Raw genomic sequence first — 21,092 nt, forward strand, 5'->3', positions numbered from 1 at the left:
TAATAAGTAATAATATATTTTTAATTTAATCTAAGTATAAAAATTAGCATTATTAAGATTATAAGGGCATAATTATTGAGTGCATACGTTTAATTAAGTATCCCACAATGGACTTAATTAACAACATGCTTACGCACTACAATATATCAGACATCATTTCTGCCTTTTTATTTAAAAAATCGTCTGGTGAGTTTCATTTTCATTTAACTTTTTGGCCAAACGATCTTTTCGATCCATGGAATATAATAGGACACTCTGGTGTAGATGCCCGGTGTGTCCTTATTGCCACAATATTTCCCGAACGACGTTATGCCGATTTGAGTATGCATACACGGGTAGTTGGAGTGTTTGACTAGCAATGGACCTCCAGAATCGCCCTACAGTAAAATGTATACGTTAAATATATATTATTATAATTATTAAAATGTGCAAGGAAAACTCCGTGTCAATCCTTGACTGATATTATTATTGTTTCCTTACCGTACATGTGTCGATTCCATCTCTAATGTCGCCAGCGCATATCATGCTGTCTTCGATTATTCCGAAGTTTATTCTCGGGTTGGAACTTGGAGGATAACTATACTTACAATAGCCAATTGATATTGGAGCTAGATCCACTTTTAACAAGTCGTAACTAATCGGCCCATCTGCACAGATCACATATAGCTATTGAAAGTTCGTTATGAGTATACCGTAATTATAGCAAACAGTTTGAGATCTCGAAAAAAGCTCTGTCATATCCGGTTCTACGGCAGAGATTTTGACACTTTCGCCATGCTACCAAATTAAAGCGAATGATGCCATAAGTCCAGAAGTAGCTTTGTAAAATATCAATTAAATATATCGGTTTTGAGGTAGAAATGTATTCATAAATTGAATGTCTATTTTAGGGAATTTGTTCATAAGTAGTAGGTTTGAAAAATATATTAATCGTATAGGTATTATACTAGAACTATTATAACCGTAATAGCTGTCTATACTATAGTGCTATGTTTAATTTTATAAGGCCGATGAACACGCATAGATTTTTGTTATGGTAGGTGTTAACTTTTGAAACGCACCAAGAATGTGAAATCTCAGTCTACCACGCTGGTAAAATGATAGGTATAGTATAAAATTAATACTTACCGTTCGAAGTCCGACCCCAGCCGATAGCCGTGGCTATATTGAAGCGAAACTTTTGGACTGTGTTTAGGCACACGGGTCGTATGTACGCTGAAAACTTAACTTCTTCCCTCAAACGGAACAGCGCTATGTCATTGTACACGTAAGTCGGATTGTACTTAGGATGCATCACACGCTCCACGATTTCGTAGTCAACCGGACTGTTATCTGAATAGATGTTTAATTCGCCCAGGCGTGCCCAGTTCACCAAACGTCTTTGTAATAAAACGTTTTCACAAATGTTTGTATTTAAAATCCTTTTACACGTAAATATTTTACTCACTCAGAATTTTTGTTACAATGTGCCGCGCTCAGGATCCACCTGTTGCTTATCAACGAACCTCCGCAAGCCCATGCTCTTTGTTCATTCTTGTTGGACCCATAACCTAACAGTGCCTGCAGGAGGCAATGTTTCAATTGCTCAATTTTCATTTTTTATTTTTTATTTCAAATATTTACGGCACAATATAGCTATCATACCATATGCGGAAATTCTTTCGGCTCGGCTTTGGAGCCTCCAACGATCAATGTTAATACATTGTGACAGTCAAGAATTTTCACTGGCGATCCCGCGTTGGATGAAGATGTGTTAACCTTTTCATAAACCAGTTCCGAGTACTGGCGACACACTGCACAGAGGTTACGAGAACAAGTCATAATTTATTAAACGTTGTCTTAGCTAGAATTTTGATACGTACTTTCAGTGGCAGAGTATGACGATGAAGTATTGGTAGTGCTTAAGGGCGGCTTTTTATTTGTTATGTTGACTGTTACTGTGGGTGAACAGCAGACTATTGGCTTATGTTTTATAAAGGAACATATAGGCGGGAAATTCTGGCGTCGGATGTCCTGTTCTAACGATGTACAATTTTCTGGTTGTTTGCAGACAGAATTTATAGTGTTGTTCTTCTCTGTTTTACATATTTCACCTATAGAATATAAAAGTATAAACGTTGTTGTATTAAATATATATCTATTATATGTACGTAGTGTCGGTGAAGCTCATGACTGGGCCCCTGGTTAACTAATTTCGAATGTGCCCCCTACAAACTTAATTTTAACTTAAACGAAAAAAAATTTAACTGTCATTTAATAAAAAATTTAGACTATTTTATACATAATTAATAATAAAATACATAATAATTAGGTCGTTTTTTTTTTCAATGCCTTTGTAAAAATAATTAGAAATATAAAAATGTAAACCAACATTGTTACTTAACAATTTTACAAATAAATACAAAATTTGAATTAAAAATTAACATTAAATAATTAAATTATTAAAAAGTAATTTTTTTAATTCATTGCTTGACGATCCTAACATATCAATAACTTTATCTTTGTTTATAAATTGAATGATATCATCTTCAACAAATAAACAAGTTAAAGGATCCAAATATTGCTGGCTTAATGAAGATCTAAGTTTAGTTTTTAAAATTTTTAGTTTTGAAAACACTCGTTCACATTTAACTTGTGTGCATAGAAGTATAAGAACATATCTTAATGCTATGTACAGTGTATAAGCCCGTTTTGGTAGTAAGTTCAAAAAGAATTTATCCCGTAGACAAGTAAGTAAGCTAAATACTGCGTTTATCCTTATCACCAGACCACAATAATTACCATGTATCTATGTTCAATATTTACATATTTATTAGAGTTGTACCCGATTAAAATTTTAAACACATACATATTTTTTATTACGTTTACGATTGGCTATAGGCCCTTAATATTGAAAAATATCGAAGGGCCCCCGGCGATCGCCGGATAGTCGGGTGGGCCAGACTGACACTGTATGTACATATAACATATGTCTATAAAGTATGAATTATATTAGATACATTTTCGAAAAGTTGAATTTCTGTTACTTAGATAAACACAATTACGTAATACAACTTAAATTTTTAGAAAAGTTATAAGTACACGATCAAATAAAAAAAAAATGTAATTTTAAATGTTTATAGATGATTACAATGGTCAATAATTAAGTGTTTATTTATCATCGTTTTAAATTACCTATTTAATAGTTATCTATAATAATGACAGTACTAAAATAATATTGTCATCTGTTGTCATCAATTAATATTTCTAATATACCTAGGCGGATATTTGGGGCTAATCTTCCTTCCAATAGCCAACCATGACTTTATAATTCTATATTTGAATGTTAAAATGTTAATTTAAATACAAATAAATTGATACAAACGTTTAATAATAATGTGCTACCTATATTAAAACTTGATAACTTATCCATATTTTAAACTCACCTTCGTACAAATTAAGTATATTTGCTGCTTTTTGTCCAGAAATTAATAGACATACTATTAAAGCTAATAAAGTTTTAAAGTATGAGCATTTAATTTTAAAATACATTTTTTTGTATTGTTGCTGTTGTAAAACTGATGTGACTATGATAATACGAATAAGCAGTTTTGCTTGTTTATCCCACCACATTCTAAATAATGAAAAGAATATTTATATTTATGTATATTATGTTTACATTAATAATACCAAGGTACCAAGGTTAAAAATTTAATATTACATTAAGTACTTAACTTGAGCCAAACAGGTTATTTTTGAGATAAAGAAAATATCATTACTTCAGTTAATAACTAATGTGTACTGTAATATGATACGAGTTCTAAGTGGATACAATTCAGTAAAAATTAAAGGCTCGTTTAATAAGTTAACTTTATAAAAAATAATTTGTGGATGGTTTCAAGAGTATTGATTTTGGATAATTCTATAATTACGATACTCGTTTGTGGTTTAGCAACTATAACACTCTTAAATTTTTTTTAATTTTTTCAATCATACTTTTATGTAGGCATGATAAAATTGGTAAATAGTAATAAAAATAATAAGCAATTAAGTGATCAGTGGTCTATTTTAGTTTATTTCTGTAATCGCTGGTTAGGTTTAATTGTCGAATTTATAATTAATTTAGAGTTCGGATCTTAATGCTATCAAATAATACTCTTTAAAATTTGTGTATGGCAATTGCATTTAGGTTTGAATTTAAAACGAATTAATAGTTTCTGTTTACTATCTAAATATACCTAAATATAGTTAAAATAGTTAATAAGTTATACCTAAATATAATTGCTAAAGTAACTAATAATCTATAATTGTATTTTACCACATTTAGCACCATGGATTGCATTCATGATAAATTCAAATAATATTATGTTCGTAATTTTAGTTTGTTTTTTGCAAACATTTTGGATGAATGTCGGTGAAATATTAACCTTTGTTTAACGACAAATAATATGGGGAAAACACAATACACTTTTCTACTTACATATACTTTTGAGCACAATTCAGCTATAATATCTTTATGCATCATTAATATTTCGTTTGAAAATTGTTGTTTAATGTTTTATATTATTTAAATTATAATTTAAAAATAATACGCATTAAAAAAAAATCAGGATTTTTACCCAGAAGTGAGTAGAAAACAGGTTTAAAAAAAAATTATGATTAAATATTCATTATTCTTGTGGGTTTTTATTAAAAGATAAATCATTTTATTTATTTTATATATTATTAATAGAATGAAAATTTAAATAAGTACAGAAGATTATATTTCTGTCTAGGGCTGAATCGCTGAATATATAGCTGAATTTATAATATTATAAAGCATTGTAAATATATTTATTCTAATATTCTATAATATCCAAAAATATCTTGTAGTATGTAGTACCTACGTATCACGTATGTATAATACTGTTCAGTGCTACAGTAAATAGTAGTTAGCGTTCGGAACGGTATATACTGATTACTGAGAGCCAGTGAAGTGTGGTGGTATTTGATTATTTGAAACTTGGTAAGAGCAAAAAGCTCTCAGTTATTGAATGTTAAGTATCAGTAAATCAGTTTCTAATAATCGCTCAATAAAGTGCTTCCAACTGCTACGTAAAACAGTTGTCATGGTATCCAATCGCACAAGGATATACATATAATGTATAATGTTGTGAGCCGGGTAATCGAAATCCCCGGATGATTCTGTAAAAATATTGCATACATAAATAACAAAGTAAATAATTTTTTTCTATTTTTAATATAATATAATACATAATATAAATTCCATTAAAAAATGGAAAGGTATTTTTGGATGGAAACTGGAGACACCCCATGAGATAGAACTTTCTATATAAACTTATCCTACAACGTTTTTGTGGAAATTAGTAAACACAGTTAGGTATACAAATTATAAAAGTTTAGGTATATACCATTATATTAAAATTAATATTATAAATGTATTGTAAAGTTATTATCAATATTTAGCAGGTATAAAACTATAAAAGTATATAACATTACAGCGTCAACATATAATATAATAGTATCATATAATATTATTTCAATACGTATGTTATTATTTAGAACAAAATTAAAAAATACTGTAAGAAATAACTTTTAACTGATTTTGTGTATTTACGATTTTATTGGTAAATAACATTAAATATATGATAGAAATTTGATAATGCGTGATCATACTTTCATTAGCGGATGTTGAATTTCCATTTTTAGTTAATGGTATTTCAATTAACCGTTTATTAGCCAACACTGGACAACAATAACTACAGGTTCTAAATGAATGAACTCTGCACACATGTCAAGATAATAATTACGAGTTATAATACTTTCTTTAAAAGCTTTACAATCTTTTGCATGAGTACACACATAATCTTTATTTGATCATTGAGCTTTACGACATATATCACCTAAATTAAATATATATTTGAGCTAAAAACATTAGATATAAATTAATCATTTTTTTCTTTTATTTAAATTAATTTTTAATTTAATGTGATTTCATGAGTGTCATTAATGAATGAATGACTTCTCATCAAAGCTTATCACAAAAATATTATTTATTTATTAATCTGTTTAAAAAATAAATAAGCATATGAAATACTTCTTTTAACCGTTTATGCTATGTAATATAATTATAATCATCAATAAGAAATATTTGTACATTATAAATAATATTTTATATCATTAAGATATTATTTTTTTTTAATAAAACTGGTTTTTTTTTTTGCAATTATTGCTCAGTGGAAACTTTAAATACGTATAACTATATATAGCTATAATTAGGCCTCGGATTTTAATATATTTGCATCTTTTTCTCTGGAATATCTTATACGATACTTTCAAAGCTACAAATGTGTTCCAAGCACTCCGTATTCTGACCACAAATTTTTTTGAGGCATTTTCGACTGTTTAATGCATTTTTTAATTTTTTGACTTATTTTTCGTATTATGACAAAAAAAATTGACTTCATTCAAATATAAGTACTACTATACATAGTAGGCACTACGTAAATAATTAATAAATTATTTTCATTTTGAACATAACATTAGGTAATCTAGTTTTCAATTAAACAAGGCTGTAATTTCAAATTTTTTATTTTTCATTATTTTGAAAACTATCTACAAATATCGTACCGCTAAAAATACATTATTATACACATTATGTGCAATTTAACTCTTACTATAGCTATTACTCATTAGCCCGTTGGTATACATTATTTGATATTTGACTAAAAAAATGTTCAATAATTAAAACGTATTTAAGTTGCATGTTAGAAGTAATGTAGAAGAAGTAAAATAGTTTTATAATAAATTAAGTTCTTCGGGTTCTATTCAAGTCTTATTATTTTTTTAAAATATTTTCATAATTATTTGATAATCATTTTATAGCCTGTCTAATTCAATATTGTTTATAATCCAGTAAACGAAATTCCTTTTAAATTTTAACACTTATGATTCAAAAAGGACATTGAAGTTATTAATATAATAATATAGTTTATTCATAATAGTGTTGTATAAATAAATATTCTTTTTTATTATTATTGTTTAGATAATACTCAACAACTAACAATAACTTATGATATGAGAATACTTAGATGGCAGATACATAATCATAACAGTAGGTATTTAATTTATTTATAATATGTATACAGTATACCTACAGTTAGATCACTTAAATCTGAAGACTTAAAATACGCTGAGCATAGGTTGAATGTTTTCAGATAAAATAATAAAGATTTTGTAATATTGTCAATGTAAGTTTATTCAAAATATTTACGATCCTTAGATAATATACGATAACTATATAATTATACTGAATCTTTATTTGTCTAATTTGTTATGCTTATATTACTATTTTATAAAATAAATTGACGTACCTTTGCTTAAGCCAAGATTTTTTACCACTAATTGTGAATTGTGCAGATAATGTATTAATAATACATAAGATGATAAATATAATGCTAAATAATATAACTTTAAAAAATATGTTATTTCCCATATTCGAATAAAATATTATACATAACCTCTGAAAACAATTCCGATTATATAAAAGACTAATTGTATGATAATATGCTAGTATATAATATTAATTATATATTATTGTTATGGAAACTGTGTTCTATACTCCCGCTGTATTAATACACTTTTGGATAATGTAGTACTAATATACTATACGTAGTAGTGGTAAGTTAATGTTATAGTAGTGCTATGCACTTTGCAGAACAATATATTTATCCTATAAGGTGTTAAAATTATGCTCGAACATCAATAAGTATTTGAGTCTATCTACTTACTTATATCATGGATAAATACACAATTTATTATAAGCGGTGTTTCTTATAGATGCCACTTATTCACAGAGTAAACACAATTTTCTTTTAACTTTGAAACTTGCAATGCATTTATTAAAATTTTAGTTTTTGAATTCTAAGAAATACTTAAAAGGCATCATATCCCAAATACTTGTAATTTTATAATTGTTCAACATGAAGAAGTAACCAATGACCGGTGGCGGATCTAGGATTTTTTTCTGGGGGGGGGAGGGCAGCGAGGACAACATTTTTAATATTATTATATTCATATAATTTTGTAAACACAATATTTATGATTTGACTTTAGGTCTTACATACATAATATAACTTTTTAAAGGGGGGCGTAATAAATTGTTCTTGTATTTTTTAATTATTTATTTATTTTATATATCGACGCCTCAGGGGCATTAGTACAGTACAAATTCTAAATATTAAATAATTAATAATATTACAAGGTAAGACAAAAAAGAACAAAAAAAAAAAAAATTCAAAACTAGAGAACAATCAAGTATTAAGTAAATATTAACTATTACAATTTTTGAGTTTATGAATTATAGATGGCCGAATTGTAATTTTGTATTATTTTTTGAAATATAACTTTTATTGCACTATTTGATCGGGAAAGTTACCAATACAATTTTTAGTAAATCGTAACTATTCCGGCTAAAACATAGTAATAAAACAAATTATAACTTTAAGTCAAGTAGAGTAGTGGGTATACTAACTATTTTAGATAATCATTCAAACTTACCTATTAAAATTCGTCTATAACCAGTAGGTACTTATCTGTTTTAATGGCCCATCTTTTTATTACTATGATTTATCATAACAGCTATCATAGATACATATTGAATGTAACTCGTCTTATTTTATTACTTTCGTTGTTATAAGATCATAATAGAATGCAATTTAATGCAATTTAATGTAGACAAATAATATAACTACATATACTGGCTATACTATTATATATTACTTCAGAATAAAAAATGACTATAATAAGCTGCAAAGTAGAAATGTCTTTCTTATTAATACATTATCAGTATGTAGTAGCTCTTGCATTCTAAGGTAATTTCTAGGAATTTCTACACATCATCTATAGGTTATATTGGTAATAGGTGACATTGCTTATGACAAGGAAAAAAATATATATTAACATTGAAATTGGCTATATTTGTACTAAGTTTCTTCAATAATTACCTACTAACACTTTTATTATACACATATAATACAATAAAAAAAATTACACTTAACCATAATTCATAATATTTATTTTGTTTTATATAACCTGCAATGGCAACAATATATGTATCTAAAAGATTATCTGTTTTCAGCGAGGCAAAATTAAATTTATGTGTAAGCCAACATTTAAGGGTTAATTCCAGGGATAAAAATTAGTCTACGGCCTGCCACGGACCCCAAATAATGTACAAAATGTGGTGAAAAATGAAAATAGGTCAAAACTCGAGATTTTCATAGTCATAGAGCATCAGATAGGCTTTTAATATTCTAAAATAAATACGCTAAAATACTAGTATCCAACCAGGTTACTAAATATTTTAATACTAATGAGGTGTTAAAATGATCAAATTGGTGTTCAAACAATTAATAACTATTTTAGTGAAAATCATCTGAAGAACCATTACGAAGAGTTGAGCGCAAGTCAGCAATGTAGCACAAGCTTTTTATAGAAAAAAAAAGGAATCATGTTTTTAATTTGATCAACTATTATTGAATATCTTTAATTATTTAAAAAACTATTTTTTCGATCCAAGCTATGTATTTGGATACTCTAGTATAAATTCCAGGTGTATCCTTGTCACCACAAAATTTCCCAAAAGATGTAATTCCGTATTGTGTATACATTCCGGTGTAATTGTCATGTTCTAATTGAAGTGGGCCTCCGGAATCACCCTATAATTATTTTGATATTATTTAATTATGAGTATTTAGTTATATACAATTTATTACAACTGTCCGTACCGAACAACTGTCTTTTTCACCATCAAACGAACCAGCACATATCATGCTATCAGGCAATATGCCAAATTGTAATTTTGGATTATTATTTGAAAAATAGCTTTCATTACACTGTTTTGTCGAGAAAATATCTAAATCCACTTTCAACAAATTATCACTAAGAGGTCCAGCTGAAAAATTGCATGCAATGATAAGAAATGATAATGTTTTACCTACTATAATAATGGTTTTGGATTTTTTTTTTTTTTTGTAATAATCATATAAACCAACCCGTTGAGATTCGTCCCCAACCAGTAAGTATCTGTTTTAATGGTGTTAAATTCGGATTTGAGTTAAGACAAATCGGTCGCACTGCATCAGAAAATTCTACATCCCTTTCCAAACGGAATAGAGCTATATCGTTGTATAGCGAAGGTGGTTTATAACCGGGATGTATTACATGCTGTACTATTTGATAGTCTTTAGGTTTATCTAAGTTGCTTTCATCAACGACTCTTTCCGAAACTCCGAGGCGAGCCCAACGAGCCATACTCTTAAAATTAAAAGAAATATATTTCTATGATAAATAAAAGACAACGCACAATAATAATTTTAACGTATTTAATTAATATTTTAATATTTAATTTTATCATACTATTTACCCAACATTTGTTTGTTGACAGTGTGCTGCAGTCAATATCCACCTTTCACTAATCAGCGAGCCCCCACATCTCCAATCCTCTCCATTTTCTGTGGTTTCACCAAATCCTATTAGCGCCTATCCTTATACAAGTACAATAATAAATAATACTATAAATTTATAACTATCTTGATTTTGATAAAATGAATGATCTAAGATTACCATGTGTGGAAACTGTTTTATGCTAGTTGGTATACCGCCCACAGCTAAATACGGACCATTCTCTGATCGAGTATTCAACGGAGTTTCAGATTGTACTGTGTTCGCTAATTTGAAATATTCATTACATTCTGTAAATTATTCAGTTTATAACATTTGTTTTAGTTGGTAAGATCAAATATATGTTTACGTTGTAATAAATATCCAAAAATCGTTAAAAGTCTTAAGCGCTCTATACGATTTTTAAATATATTTCAGAAAATAAATAATACAAAAATATTTTTGTTTTTATGATATTAAAAGTTTTTGAAATTGAACATATAGTATTATAGGCTTTCAACAATTTCTCTTCCTTTAGTAAATCCAACGGCACAAATTGAAGAAAACTTAAATTAAATATAAATTTAAAATTATTTTACCATAATATTATTATCACCAGAAAAGAATTTGCCATATTTTTGTACTTATTTTTAATTATTAAAAAATTCACTGTTTATTTATAGTTTTAAAATAAACAATTCTAATAAAAATATTGTATATTGAAATGATTTACCTATGATGTACGTTCTATGTTGATAATAGTATATATTTTATTACTGTTTTGCAATAAAAAGTTATAAATACCATATCTAAAAAAAATCAGTAATCAACTATTTTTAACTAATTTTGGGTATTTACACATATTATATGTAAAGCCGTAAAGGTATAAACATTAATAATTTATGTTGAAAATTAATTTTCGTACTTTTATCGACAGATATTGCATTGTTTTTATTATTTTCTGGTATTTCAATTAACGGTTCGTTAGCCATTATCGGACAGCAAACTATCGGTTGTAAGCCATTGAATTTACAAATATCAAGATATTTACGAGTATTAATACTTTCTTGTAAAGCTTTACAATTCCTTGCATCCGTGCACACATAATCTTGTTCTGGTCTTTGGCCTTTTCGACATATATCACCTAAAAAATGTACGAATATATTTGAGTATGATATTATTCAATAATTTTAGATTTTAAGCAGCGATAAATATTTTGTTTTACTATAAAATTAAAATTGAATAAAGTTTTAAAATTTGTGTTTTTTTTTATCCGACGTCACCTTTGAAAGTAGTTAAAATATTTCGATTTTCAACTTGTATAGTCAATTTTTGTAGAAAATTAGATTTAGACGGTATCTATTTTGGGGGAGAAACAATTACTGATATTTTATTTAGCTTTATTCTAATACTCAAAGTTTTGATTTTAATAAAATTGGTTATCCAAATGTAATAGGTATAACAGGTTTTTTTAAAGGTGATATTATACTTTGCAGTTATTCTGATTTCAATACTAATCGTTAAATAAAAACATTTCAATATTACCTACTTATATCATCATTTTCTATACACATAGAAATTTCAAAATATATTAATATAATACTGATAGTGTTGCCCGTGACAAATTAAACGCCCATTGATTTACTAAAGGGGTAAATACTAAATACATTTAAGCTCCGTAAAATGTAAACTGCTCTGATTTTTAATACAATTATTTGGGTTGTTTTTACTAAATATTATATAATATAGGACACAAATTATGTCTAGTTGATCAGCATATTTTTTTTTCTTTAACTAACAATAAAACCAAATAAACAAAAAAGAAAACAATTTAGTTAGCCAATAATTATCTGTGTAAATCCCCTTTTAAAAGGTAACATTTTAAAAATTCGCACACACACACAGTCACAGAATCGTCGGCTTTGATTAACATTGATAGATAGATGAATAAACATTCAATATTATAATATGTACATTGCACAGGATAGGATTGTTTTTTCCCATTTTTCAGAAAAGTGAACACTAAAAAATGGGAACACCGTGTTGCCTTACATATTATAATAATTCAAGTAAATGCTTAAATACAATGTAACATTGTTTTTCGAATTTCAATCACGTTTTCCGTATTTACCATTTTCCATATGTGTAAGCGTAAGAGTGATTCTTTTAATATGAACCACTCTTATTATTTCAAAAAATATTAAAATTTTTGAAAATACTTCTTTTATACTGTTTACAGATGAAATGAAATGATTTTATTTTAATTTTTCCTTTTTTTGAATGAAAACGTAGGTACATTTTTAATTTCATATTCTGAAACAAAATATTTTTCGAAATAATTTGATATGTAAAAATCAAAACTCGGATGAGTAGTTTATGAAGTGTTTAAATCTTAGATGAGCAAAGTATTAGGCCAACATAATCTTGCGCGGTAATGTGGTATTACCTACTACTCCACTCCATTCTTCTAAACTTAAAATGATTATAACTCATAAATGTTCATCCGAATATTGATTTTTATAGATCGAAATAGTCCGAAAAATATTCTGTTTCAGAATATGAAATTAAAAATGAATGATGTTTTTCAAAAAAGTACAAAACTTAAAAATTTCAAAAATTCAGTATACATATTCTCCAGATTCTGCACTAACAGTTCGACTGAAATATGATGTTTTAGTATACACTATACCAGGAGTGGCCAACCAGTCCATCGCGATCGACTGGTCGATTGCGAGATGAATTTGAGTCGATCGTGACACCCTTTCGCATTTTCATAAATTTTTGAATTTTTTTCAGAAAACAATTAAAATATTTTTTTTTTTTGTAAATTTGTACCTATATATATATTTTTTTTTTTGGTCAAATGCGATAACCTAGCAAATTTTGGAGGTCGATCACAAGTCTATTAAAGCTGGCCACCCCTGTACTATACTAATAATATGATTGGAATATAAAATTCAAAAATATATATCCTAAACACGAACAGCGGCATACCAACACGACGAAATATTACATACACACACACACACACACTCACGGAATGGTTGAAAAATACGGATATTATGATGAATATAATGTGGAAAATGTCATTGCCCGTGAAAAGGAGACGAAGAGAATAATTTCGAGTTACAGGAAACACGCGAGTGTACTACCTAGTCAGTACCTACTACATCAATACCTAAAGTACCTTACCTTGAATATTTTTTATAGCCGTAATGAATCGACTACAGTGTGTGTACATCGCCCGCGTGCACAGGTCGCAAATCTCGACATCTCGTGATACTTGTATAACTCGTGTACGGATTCTCAGATCCGTAACCGTCTGGGGAAAACCTACAAATTTAATACAATATGTCCGCCGAGGTCAGTACGACAACCGTAACGACGCGGCCCCGCGGCGATGACGATTTATTTATTGACTATGACGGTGTGCAAATAAGCAAAAATGAAAAACGTTTGTATGTACAGTGCCGGCCCTCCAGCGGTTGCGGCTCGGGTACGGTGCGGGGGGGTCAGATCTGCGGTGACGACCGGATACAGGCACACGACCGACTGGCCAATAATAATTAATAATATATGCACAGAAATCCTAATCGGGATGTGAGCGGCGTGGTCCGCTGGCTATCCGGTTTATACGTCTTGGGATTCCGGTGGTCGAGTTGCGCCACCGCCATTGCATATAGTAGGTATATTGTATATTATAATTTATAATATCGCACATACGGACCGGACAGACGACGGCGGTACGGCGTTACCTGCAATGAGTGCAATGACTGCAACGACTAGCAGCCGTAAGAACGTTGTAAAGTGCGATAGACTTAGCTGTGGATCTCTTTCACACATACACATTGCTTTTATTTCATTCCGATATTTTCTATACGTCATGAAATCGGTATTAACTTAAAATCTATAGTATACTCAATGAAAAATATTGCTTATCCTATCGAATTCATGACAGTATAGTACTAATTTTTATAATATAGTAATATAAAAATATAATTTAAGATAAACTATATCCCCATAAAAAATAATATACTGATCCACCAGTTCCCTACTCTTTCGAGAATCGCATTTTCGTATTCATAACGATTAATATTTGATTTCAAATTTAACATATCCACGGCAGCAACCTTCTCAATAATGAATACATTAAAATTTAAAGTTATCAGAGGGCGATTATATAAAAAAACCGGTTCAACATAAATAATATCTAGAAAATGTACTAAGATAACTAAGCTTTTTTAGTTTTAAATTTTAATTAAAATCCTTGGTTGTTATACATTTAAACTCATAATTTATTACTTTGTACGCTGCAACCTGTATTATTCAAATATTACAATATTTCTTAACGTGAAAACGTTTAATCAGCAACCTTTCATAATTTTTAAACGATAGTATGTTGATTATTTCTGTGATATTTATAAAAATTTGTACTGTCAATTTATGTATAGGTAACAAAATATTTGTTGTCAAAGCTTGAAAATGTCATGTAAGATTCATCGCCATTTCTTTTTTACTAAAAATGTAAAGAAAATGTATGCATAAAACTATGTACTCAACAATTATTACCGTTTTTTTTTTTTAATTTAAATTTATTTTATCTCGGTAAGAGCAAAAATTTGAATTTTAGTTTTTGCTGTATCTCTGCCCCTTTTAAACTATTTTAAATTTAGCACTTATTTAACACTATGTACTTACTATATTACCTATATGGTAATTAGTATGAAAATAATCTTAATATTAACCACTTTATTTATTGGAGTACAAAAATATTTGAATAATTTACTGCTACCATTAGGGTTTAAGACTATTCAACACTGCATAATTTAAATACACAATTATGTCCTGTTATATAAAAATAAATATTTAAATGTTACAGTAAAAACGCGAAAAATAAACATAAATAAAACTGGTAAAAAGATTCTTAGTTGTTCTTACAAATAAAACGTATTTTAAATTAATTAAAGTCATCGTAGATTTAGGGTTCTTCGTATCTAGTTATTATATTGAATACCTAATTTCAGAGTTTTATAAATATTGCTTAAAATCTAGCAAATAAAATATTTAATAATAATTTTCATTTTTATAATTAAAAACGTACTTTAAATATAGTTATTTTGACTTGTGTGGAAAATACAGACATACAGTGTAATCTAAATGTAATCCCTATAAATATTCTATTCTATTAATATTATTATTATTTTAATAATCTATGAAAACTAAACACAAAATACAAAATACATGCATAATTAGAACAACTAGGTAACTAAAGCTAAACACTTAAAGCAATGTATATTTAAAATATAAACTAAATATGTATACATTATACTGTAGTAATGTCTTAAATTACATTAAGTAGGTTAGATATCCCTAAAAATAGAAGGTATTAAAAATGAGATATAACAACATAATATCGACTATATATTATAATTTAGGTTAATTATTATTTAATTACGAGTATTAGAACAACATTCATAACATTAGTTATAGTCAATAATGATAAATCGTGTTTTGCAATGTTTGTAATATTTTTGTTTAATACGATGTAGATACATTAATCAATACTTAAAGCAAATCGACATACCTTTGTCCAAGCCAAGATTTTTTACAACTCGTTGTGATGATATGTTGAAAACGTAAAAAACGATTAATATAATATTACATAATATAACTTTAAATAATTGGTTATTTTCCATTTTTAAAAAATAAAGTATTTATATAGGTACACCTAAAAACTTACGACAAACTACGGTGATAAAAATGGCAAGGTATTCCTATGATACACAGGAATATATTATAAAAAATTGTTTATTTCTATTATACGACTGTTAGTACTACTATGTACAAGTATTAAGTAGTACCGAAATCATATAGTATTCAATATTAATAATGTTATAGTATAACTACGCAATACCTATTAAATATGTAGTGTGGAGTGGGAATTACGATCGAGCATTGATGTTTCAGAGTATATTTTAGACAAACCCGAGATTTGTCATAAATATTAGCAACGTTTCTTATTCAACCTTTTATTTTTTATATAAAAAGCAGATTAACATGCTACTACATATAAAATAATTTTTTAATTGCCATAAAAACAGAAAAGAGCATCTGTTTTTTATGATGGTCTTAATAAATTTATAGTAAATAATTGTATATCATATAATAATTATGTATCTCGAACTACTTCAAAAGGATGAATTTTATATTCAATCATTTCTTTTTTTCTCTCTCATATCGATATTATAATCATTATGTAACAGACAAAAAAAAATGGTAGGAAATTGGATCCCACTTAAGTTACTTAACTGTACATTAAGTACTGAGTGGATCATTTTAATGGGTGTTTTACTTATTATCACTAAATATAGAACAAAAACATTATTCGTGGGGAAATAAGACATTTACGTATATGATAGTAGCCAAGTGCTGTATACTAGTTGCGGTCATGGATGATTTTTGAGATAAGCACATATTATAACAGTTGCGGTCATTGCAATTGTAGGTAATATCTAAATTGCGGTCACAGCAAAGACTGAGCTTTTACAGTGATAATAAAATGAGTTAAAAAAAAATAGAATTCAAATTATATATTAGTATTAACTAATATAATATTATAATGAGTACTAAAAAAATTTAATTTGAAGTTTGAAGACTACGGTTTTTAAGTAATCCAATCTGGGGATTGTTTTTGTATGTACAAGTATATTGGAGTTCACTTTAGAGCTATTAAATACCATTTTAAGTAAGTTTATACTATATAGTAATCTTAAATAATTATCAACCGTCACCGTAGTTTGTTAGATAAAAGACGATATGATAATTATAACACTTAACTTCAACTGAAGTCCATCACTGTTGTTTTTGAAATATAAAAATACAATATATTTAAGAAATTTTTATATATTTTTGTGCTTTTATTCCACTATTGAGTTATAAAAGCGCAAACAATGACCGCAATTAGTAGATAACCTTTCAGTTGGTTGACCACTGCAACTAGTACGTAATTTTTTATTTTGACGGTAACTAGTAAACACCTTAGCCAAGCTATATAATATAAAACGTTCACTTAGAATATTAAGTTGTTTAGAAATAACTTTTATTAAATCTGGTGTATGAAAAAGCAGTAAGCTTTAAATCTAAATACTACATAAATTCAAACAAGTGATTGATAAAATATTATATTAGTGGATTTTCAAAATATCAATAGTGTACCAAAAAGTTGGACTTACGCTTACAGAAAGCATTTCATTTTAAAAAGTTTAAAAGAAATTTACAGTCTAGAATATACTTGTTACAAAATAATAACAATATATTGTATTTATTTTTTAATTTTATTAACTTTTATTGAATATTCTCAGTTATTTAAAAATGCTATTTTTTCGATCCATGTAATATAATTAGCTACTTTAGTATAAACTCCAGGAGTATCCTTGTCAGCACAAAATTTCCCAAACGATGTAATCCCGTATTGAGTATACATATTCTTATAGAATTCATGTTCTAATTGAAGTGGACCTCCTGAATCACCCTATAATAATTTTGATATTATTTAATTATACATTTTTTTATACAATGCATTGTAGCTTTCATAGTTCGTACCGAACAACTGTCTTTTTCACCATCAAAAGAACCAGCACATATCATACTATCAGGTAATATGCCAAATTCTAATTTTTTATCATTATTTGAATAATAACTTTCGTTACACTGCTTTATTGGGTAAATATCCAATTCTACTTTTAACAAATTGTCACTTACTGACCCAGCTAAAACACAATAACAAAAAAGTTGTAGAGTTTAGTCAAATATAGCAGTGATTATACTGACTATTTAAGATAATCATTTAAAATGTTAAACCAACCTGTTGAAATTCTACCCCAACCAGTTAATATCTGTTTTAAAGGTGTATTAGACGGATCCGAGTTAAGACAAATTGGTCGCACTGCATCAGAAAATTCTACATCCCTTTCCAACCGGAACAAAGCTATATCGTTGTAAAGCGAAGGTGGTTTATAACCGGGATGTATAACATGCTGCACTATTCGATAGTCCCTAGGTTGAACTACACTGTCTTCTTTAACGACTCTGTCTATAACTCCGAGTCGGACCCATCGAGCCATAATCGAAGAACTTAAAAAATATATATATTTATTATAAATTACAGACAACGCAAGATATTGATTTAAAGATACTAATAATTGTACCTAAATAATAATAATTAGTGTTTAATTGTATTATAATATTTACCCAAATTTCTGACAATGTGCTGCTGTCAATATCCATCTTTCGCTAATCAGCGAACCTCCGCATCTCCAATCATCTCCATCTTTTGTGGTGTCACCATATCCTATTAACGCCTATAGTTACAGTTACAATAATGCTTAATAATAAAAAAGTAACAATTGTTAATATCTATCTTGATTTTTATAATGTGTATAATTCAATATTACCATGTGTGGAAATTCTTTTGCTTTAACTGGTGTACCACCAACAGCTGTAATTCCAAACTTATTTGGTATCAATTGAAAATATTGATTGCATTCTAAAATTTATTCAATTCATAACATTTATTTTAAAAGATGTATTTTTCAACAAATACCCAGTCAATTAAAACTAAAATCTTTATTATTTGTTTAAATATAAAATTTTAAAAAGTATTTTAACTTTCAAGCAATGATTTCTAATTGATATTAATGATATTTAAGTTTTTACAGGTAAATAATATAAATTACTAATAAATTATTGTGTATTCATACTTTCATCAGCAGATATTGAATTTCCATTATTAGTTTCTGTAGATATTTCAATTAACTGTTTATTAGCCGGACAACAAACTATCGGCTCTAAACCAATGAACTCACATACATCAAGATAATTACGAGTTATAATACTTTCTTTAAAAGCTTTACAATCTCTTGCATGAGTACACACATAATCTTCATTTGATCTTTGAGCTGTACGACATATATCACCTAAATTAAAGATACATTGAAGCTAAAACATTATAGATATAAATAAATAATTTTTTCTTTTATTTAAATTAATTTTTAATTTAATGTGGTTTCATGAGTGTCATTAATGAATGAAAAACTTTTCTCGTCCAAGCTTATCACAAAAATATTATTAATTTATTAATATGTTTAAAAAATAAATAAGTATATGAATTATTCCCTTTAATCGCTCATGTTATGTTGTATAATTATAATCATTAATAAGAAATATTTGTAAATTATAAATTATATTTTGTATCATTAAGATATTACTATTTTAAATAAAACCGGTTTTATGTAATTATTGCTCAGTGGAAACTTTAAATACGTATAGTTATAATTAATAAAGTTCTTAGGTATTTATAAATGTATGACGTATTACTCATTATATTAGTAATTACTAATTAGTTATTAAACGCAAATTATTTAAAATTTGAATACGAATTTAAGTTTTAAAATATTTGAGTAAGTTACTATATTAATGATTTCTATCCAAGTGTATTTATTTTTTTTAATATTTTAATTTATATATTTATTTTATGTGAGTACAATACAATATTGTGTGTAATCCAGTATACAAAACATAGTAAAATAATATCTTTTTAATTTTTTTACTATTTATTTTAAAATGAATGTAAAAGTTATTATAATTATAATATAGTTTATAAACTATGTAGACTAAACAAATATTATTATTTATTATTATTTCGTTAATCCTTGGCAACTACCAATAGTTTATAATATGAAAACTTCTAGAAGCATAATTATAACAGTATTTAAAATATGAGTTTTTTGCAATTTGTTGTATCTACAGTTAAATCACTTAAATATTAAGACTTAAATACGCCGTGAAGGTTGCATATTCTTAAATATAATATTACTAACGTAATTTTATTCGAAATATTTATAATTCTCAAATAATATACGATACCATTATATTGAATCTATATTTGTCTGATTTATTATGCTTGCACTAATACACGAATATTTTAAATTTATCAATATGTATTATATAAATATTTTCGTACTTACCTTCGTTCAAGCCAAGATTTTTTATCATTTGTGATGATGCGTTTAAAATGCATAAGGCGATTAATGTAATTTTTAATAATGTATTTTTAAAAAAAATATTATTTCCCATTTTTAAATAAAATATTTATAAGTATAACTTCTGAAAACAATTCCGGTGATTTAAACGATGAGTTGTATGATATAATATGCTAGTTATACGTTTAATATTAATTATGAATTACTGTTGTTGAAACTGTGTCCTGTAGGTAAACTCGTTGTAGTATTACATGTATGAGTAATACAATACTAATATACATATTATTATAATATACTATAGTTATAATGGCGGTCAAATAATTTTGTCATGGGGAGGGGATATGGTTGATTTTTTAATATACACTACTATATTGATCATTAAAATATAACTTACGGTTATGCACTTGGCACTTATGCTCAATATCAATTTTTTAAATTAAGGTAAATTAGTAGGTACCTTATTTATAACAAGTGAGGAGTGGGTTATTGAATATTCACAATCATCGAGTGGGGTAATTCCCATATATTTTGTATAAGCGGCTAAATATCAATAATAATAATAATAATAGTCTTGTTCATAGATTGAGTCTAGAATCTAGATAATAATATTATACGCGCATAGGCGTTGTT

At 27.2% G+C, this 21,092-nt stretch overlaps 1 protein-coding gene across 1 annotated transcript; it reads right to left on the minus strand.

Annotated features, from left to right (window-relative positions):
* Window positions 1-20,727, minus strand: LOC113560509. Its single transcript, XM_026966420.1, is given in 21 exon segments — window positions 1-377; window positions 481-647; window positions 1,129-1,379; window positions 1,448-1,560; window positions 1,645-1,793; window positions 1,863-2,093; window positions 3,426-3,633; window positions 9,534-9,698; window positions 9,768-9,934; window positions 10,035-10,297; window positions 10,406-10,521; window positions 10,606-10,733; window positions 11,348-11,566; window positions 13,615-13,768; window positions 17,786-17,953; window positions 18,025-18,191; window positions 18,287-18,555; window positions 18,673-18,782; window positions 18,876-18,967; window positions 19,182-19,397; window positions 20,448-20,727. Coding segments are annotated over 21 exon segments (3,636 nt in total). The 5' UTR covers window positions 20,557-20,727; the 3' UTR covers window positions 1-203.
* Between the last annotated feature and the right edge of the window lie 365 nt (window positions 20,728-21,092).

Source organism: Rhopalosiphum maidis, chromosome 1 (assembly GCF_003676215.2).
Source record: "Rhopalosiphum maidis isolate BTI-1 chromosome 1, ASM367621v3, whole genome shotgun sequence".
NCBI lineage: Eukaryota > Metazoa > Arthropoda > Insecta > Hemiptera > Aphididae > Rhopalosiphum > Rhopalosiphum maidis.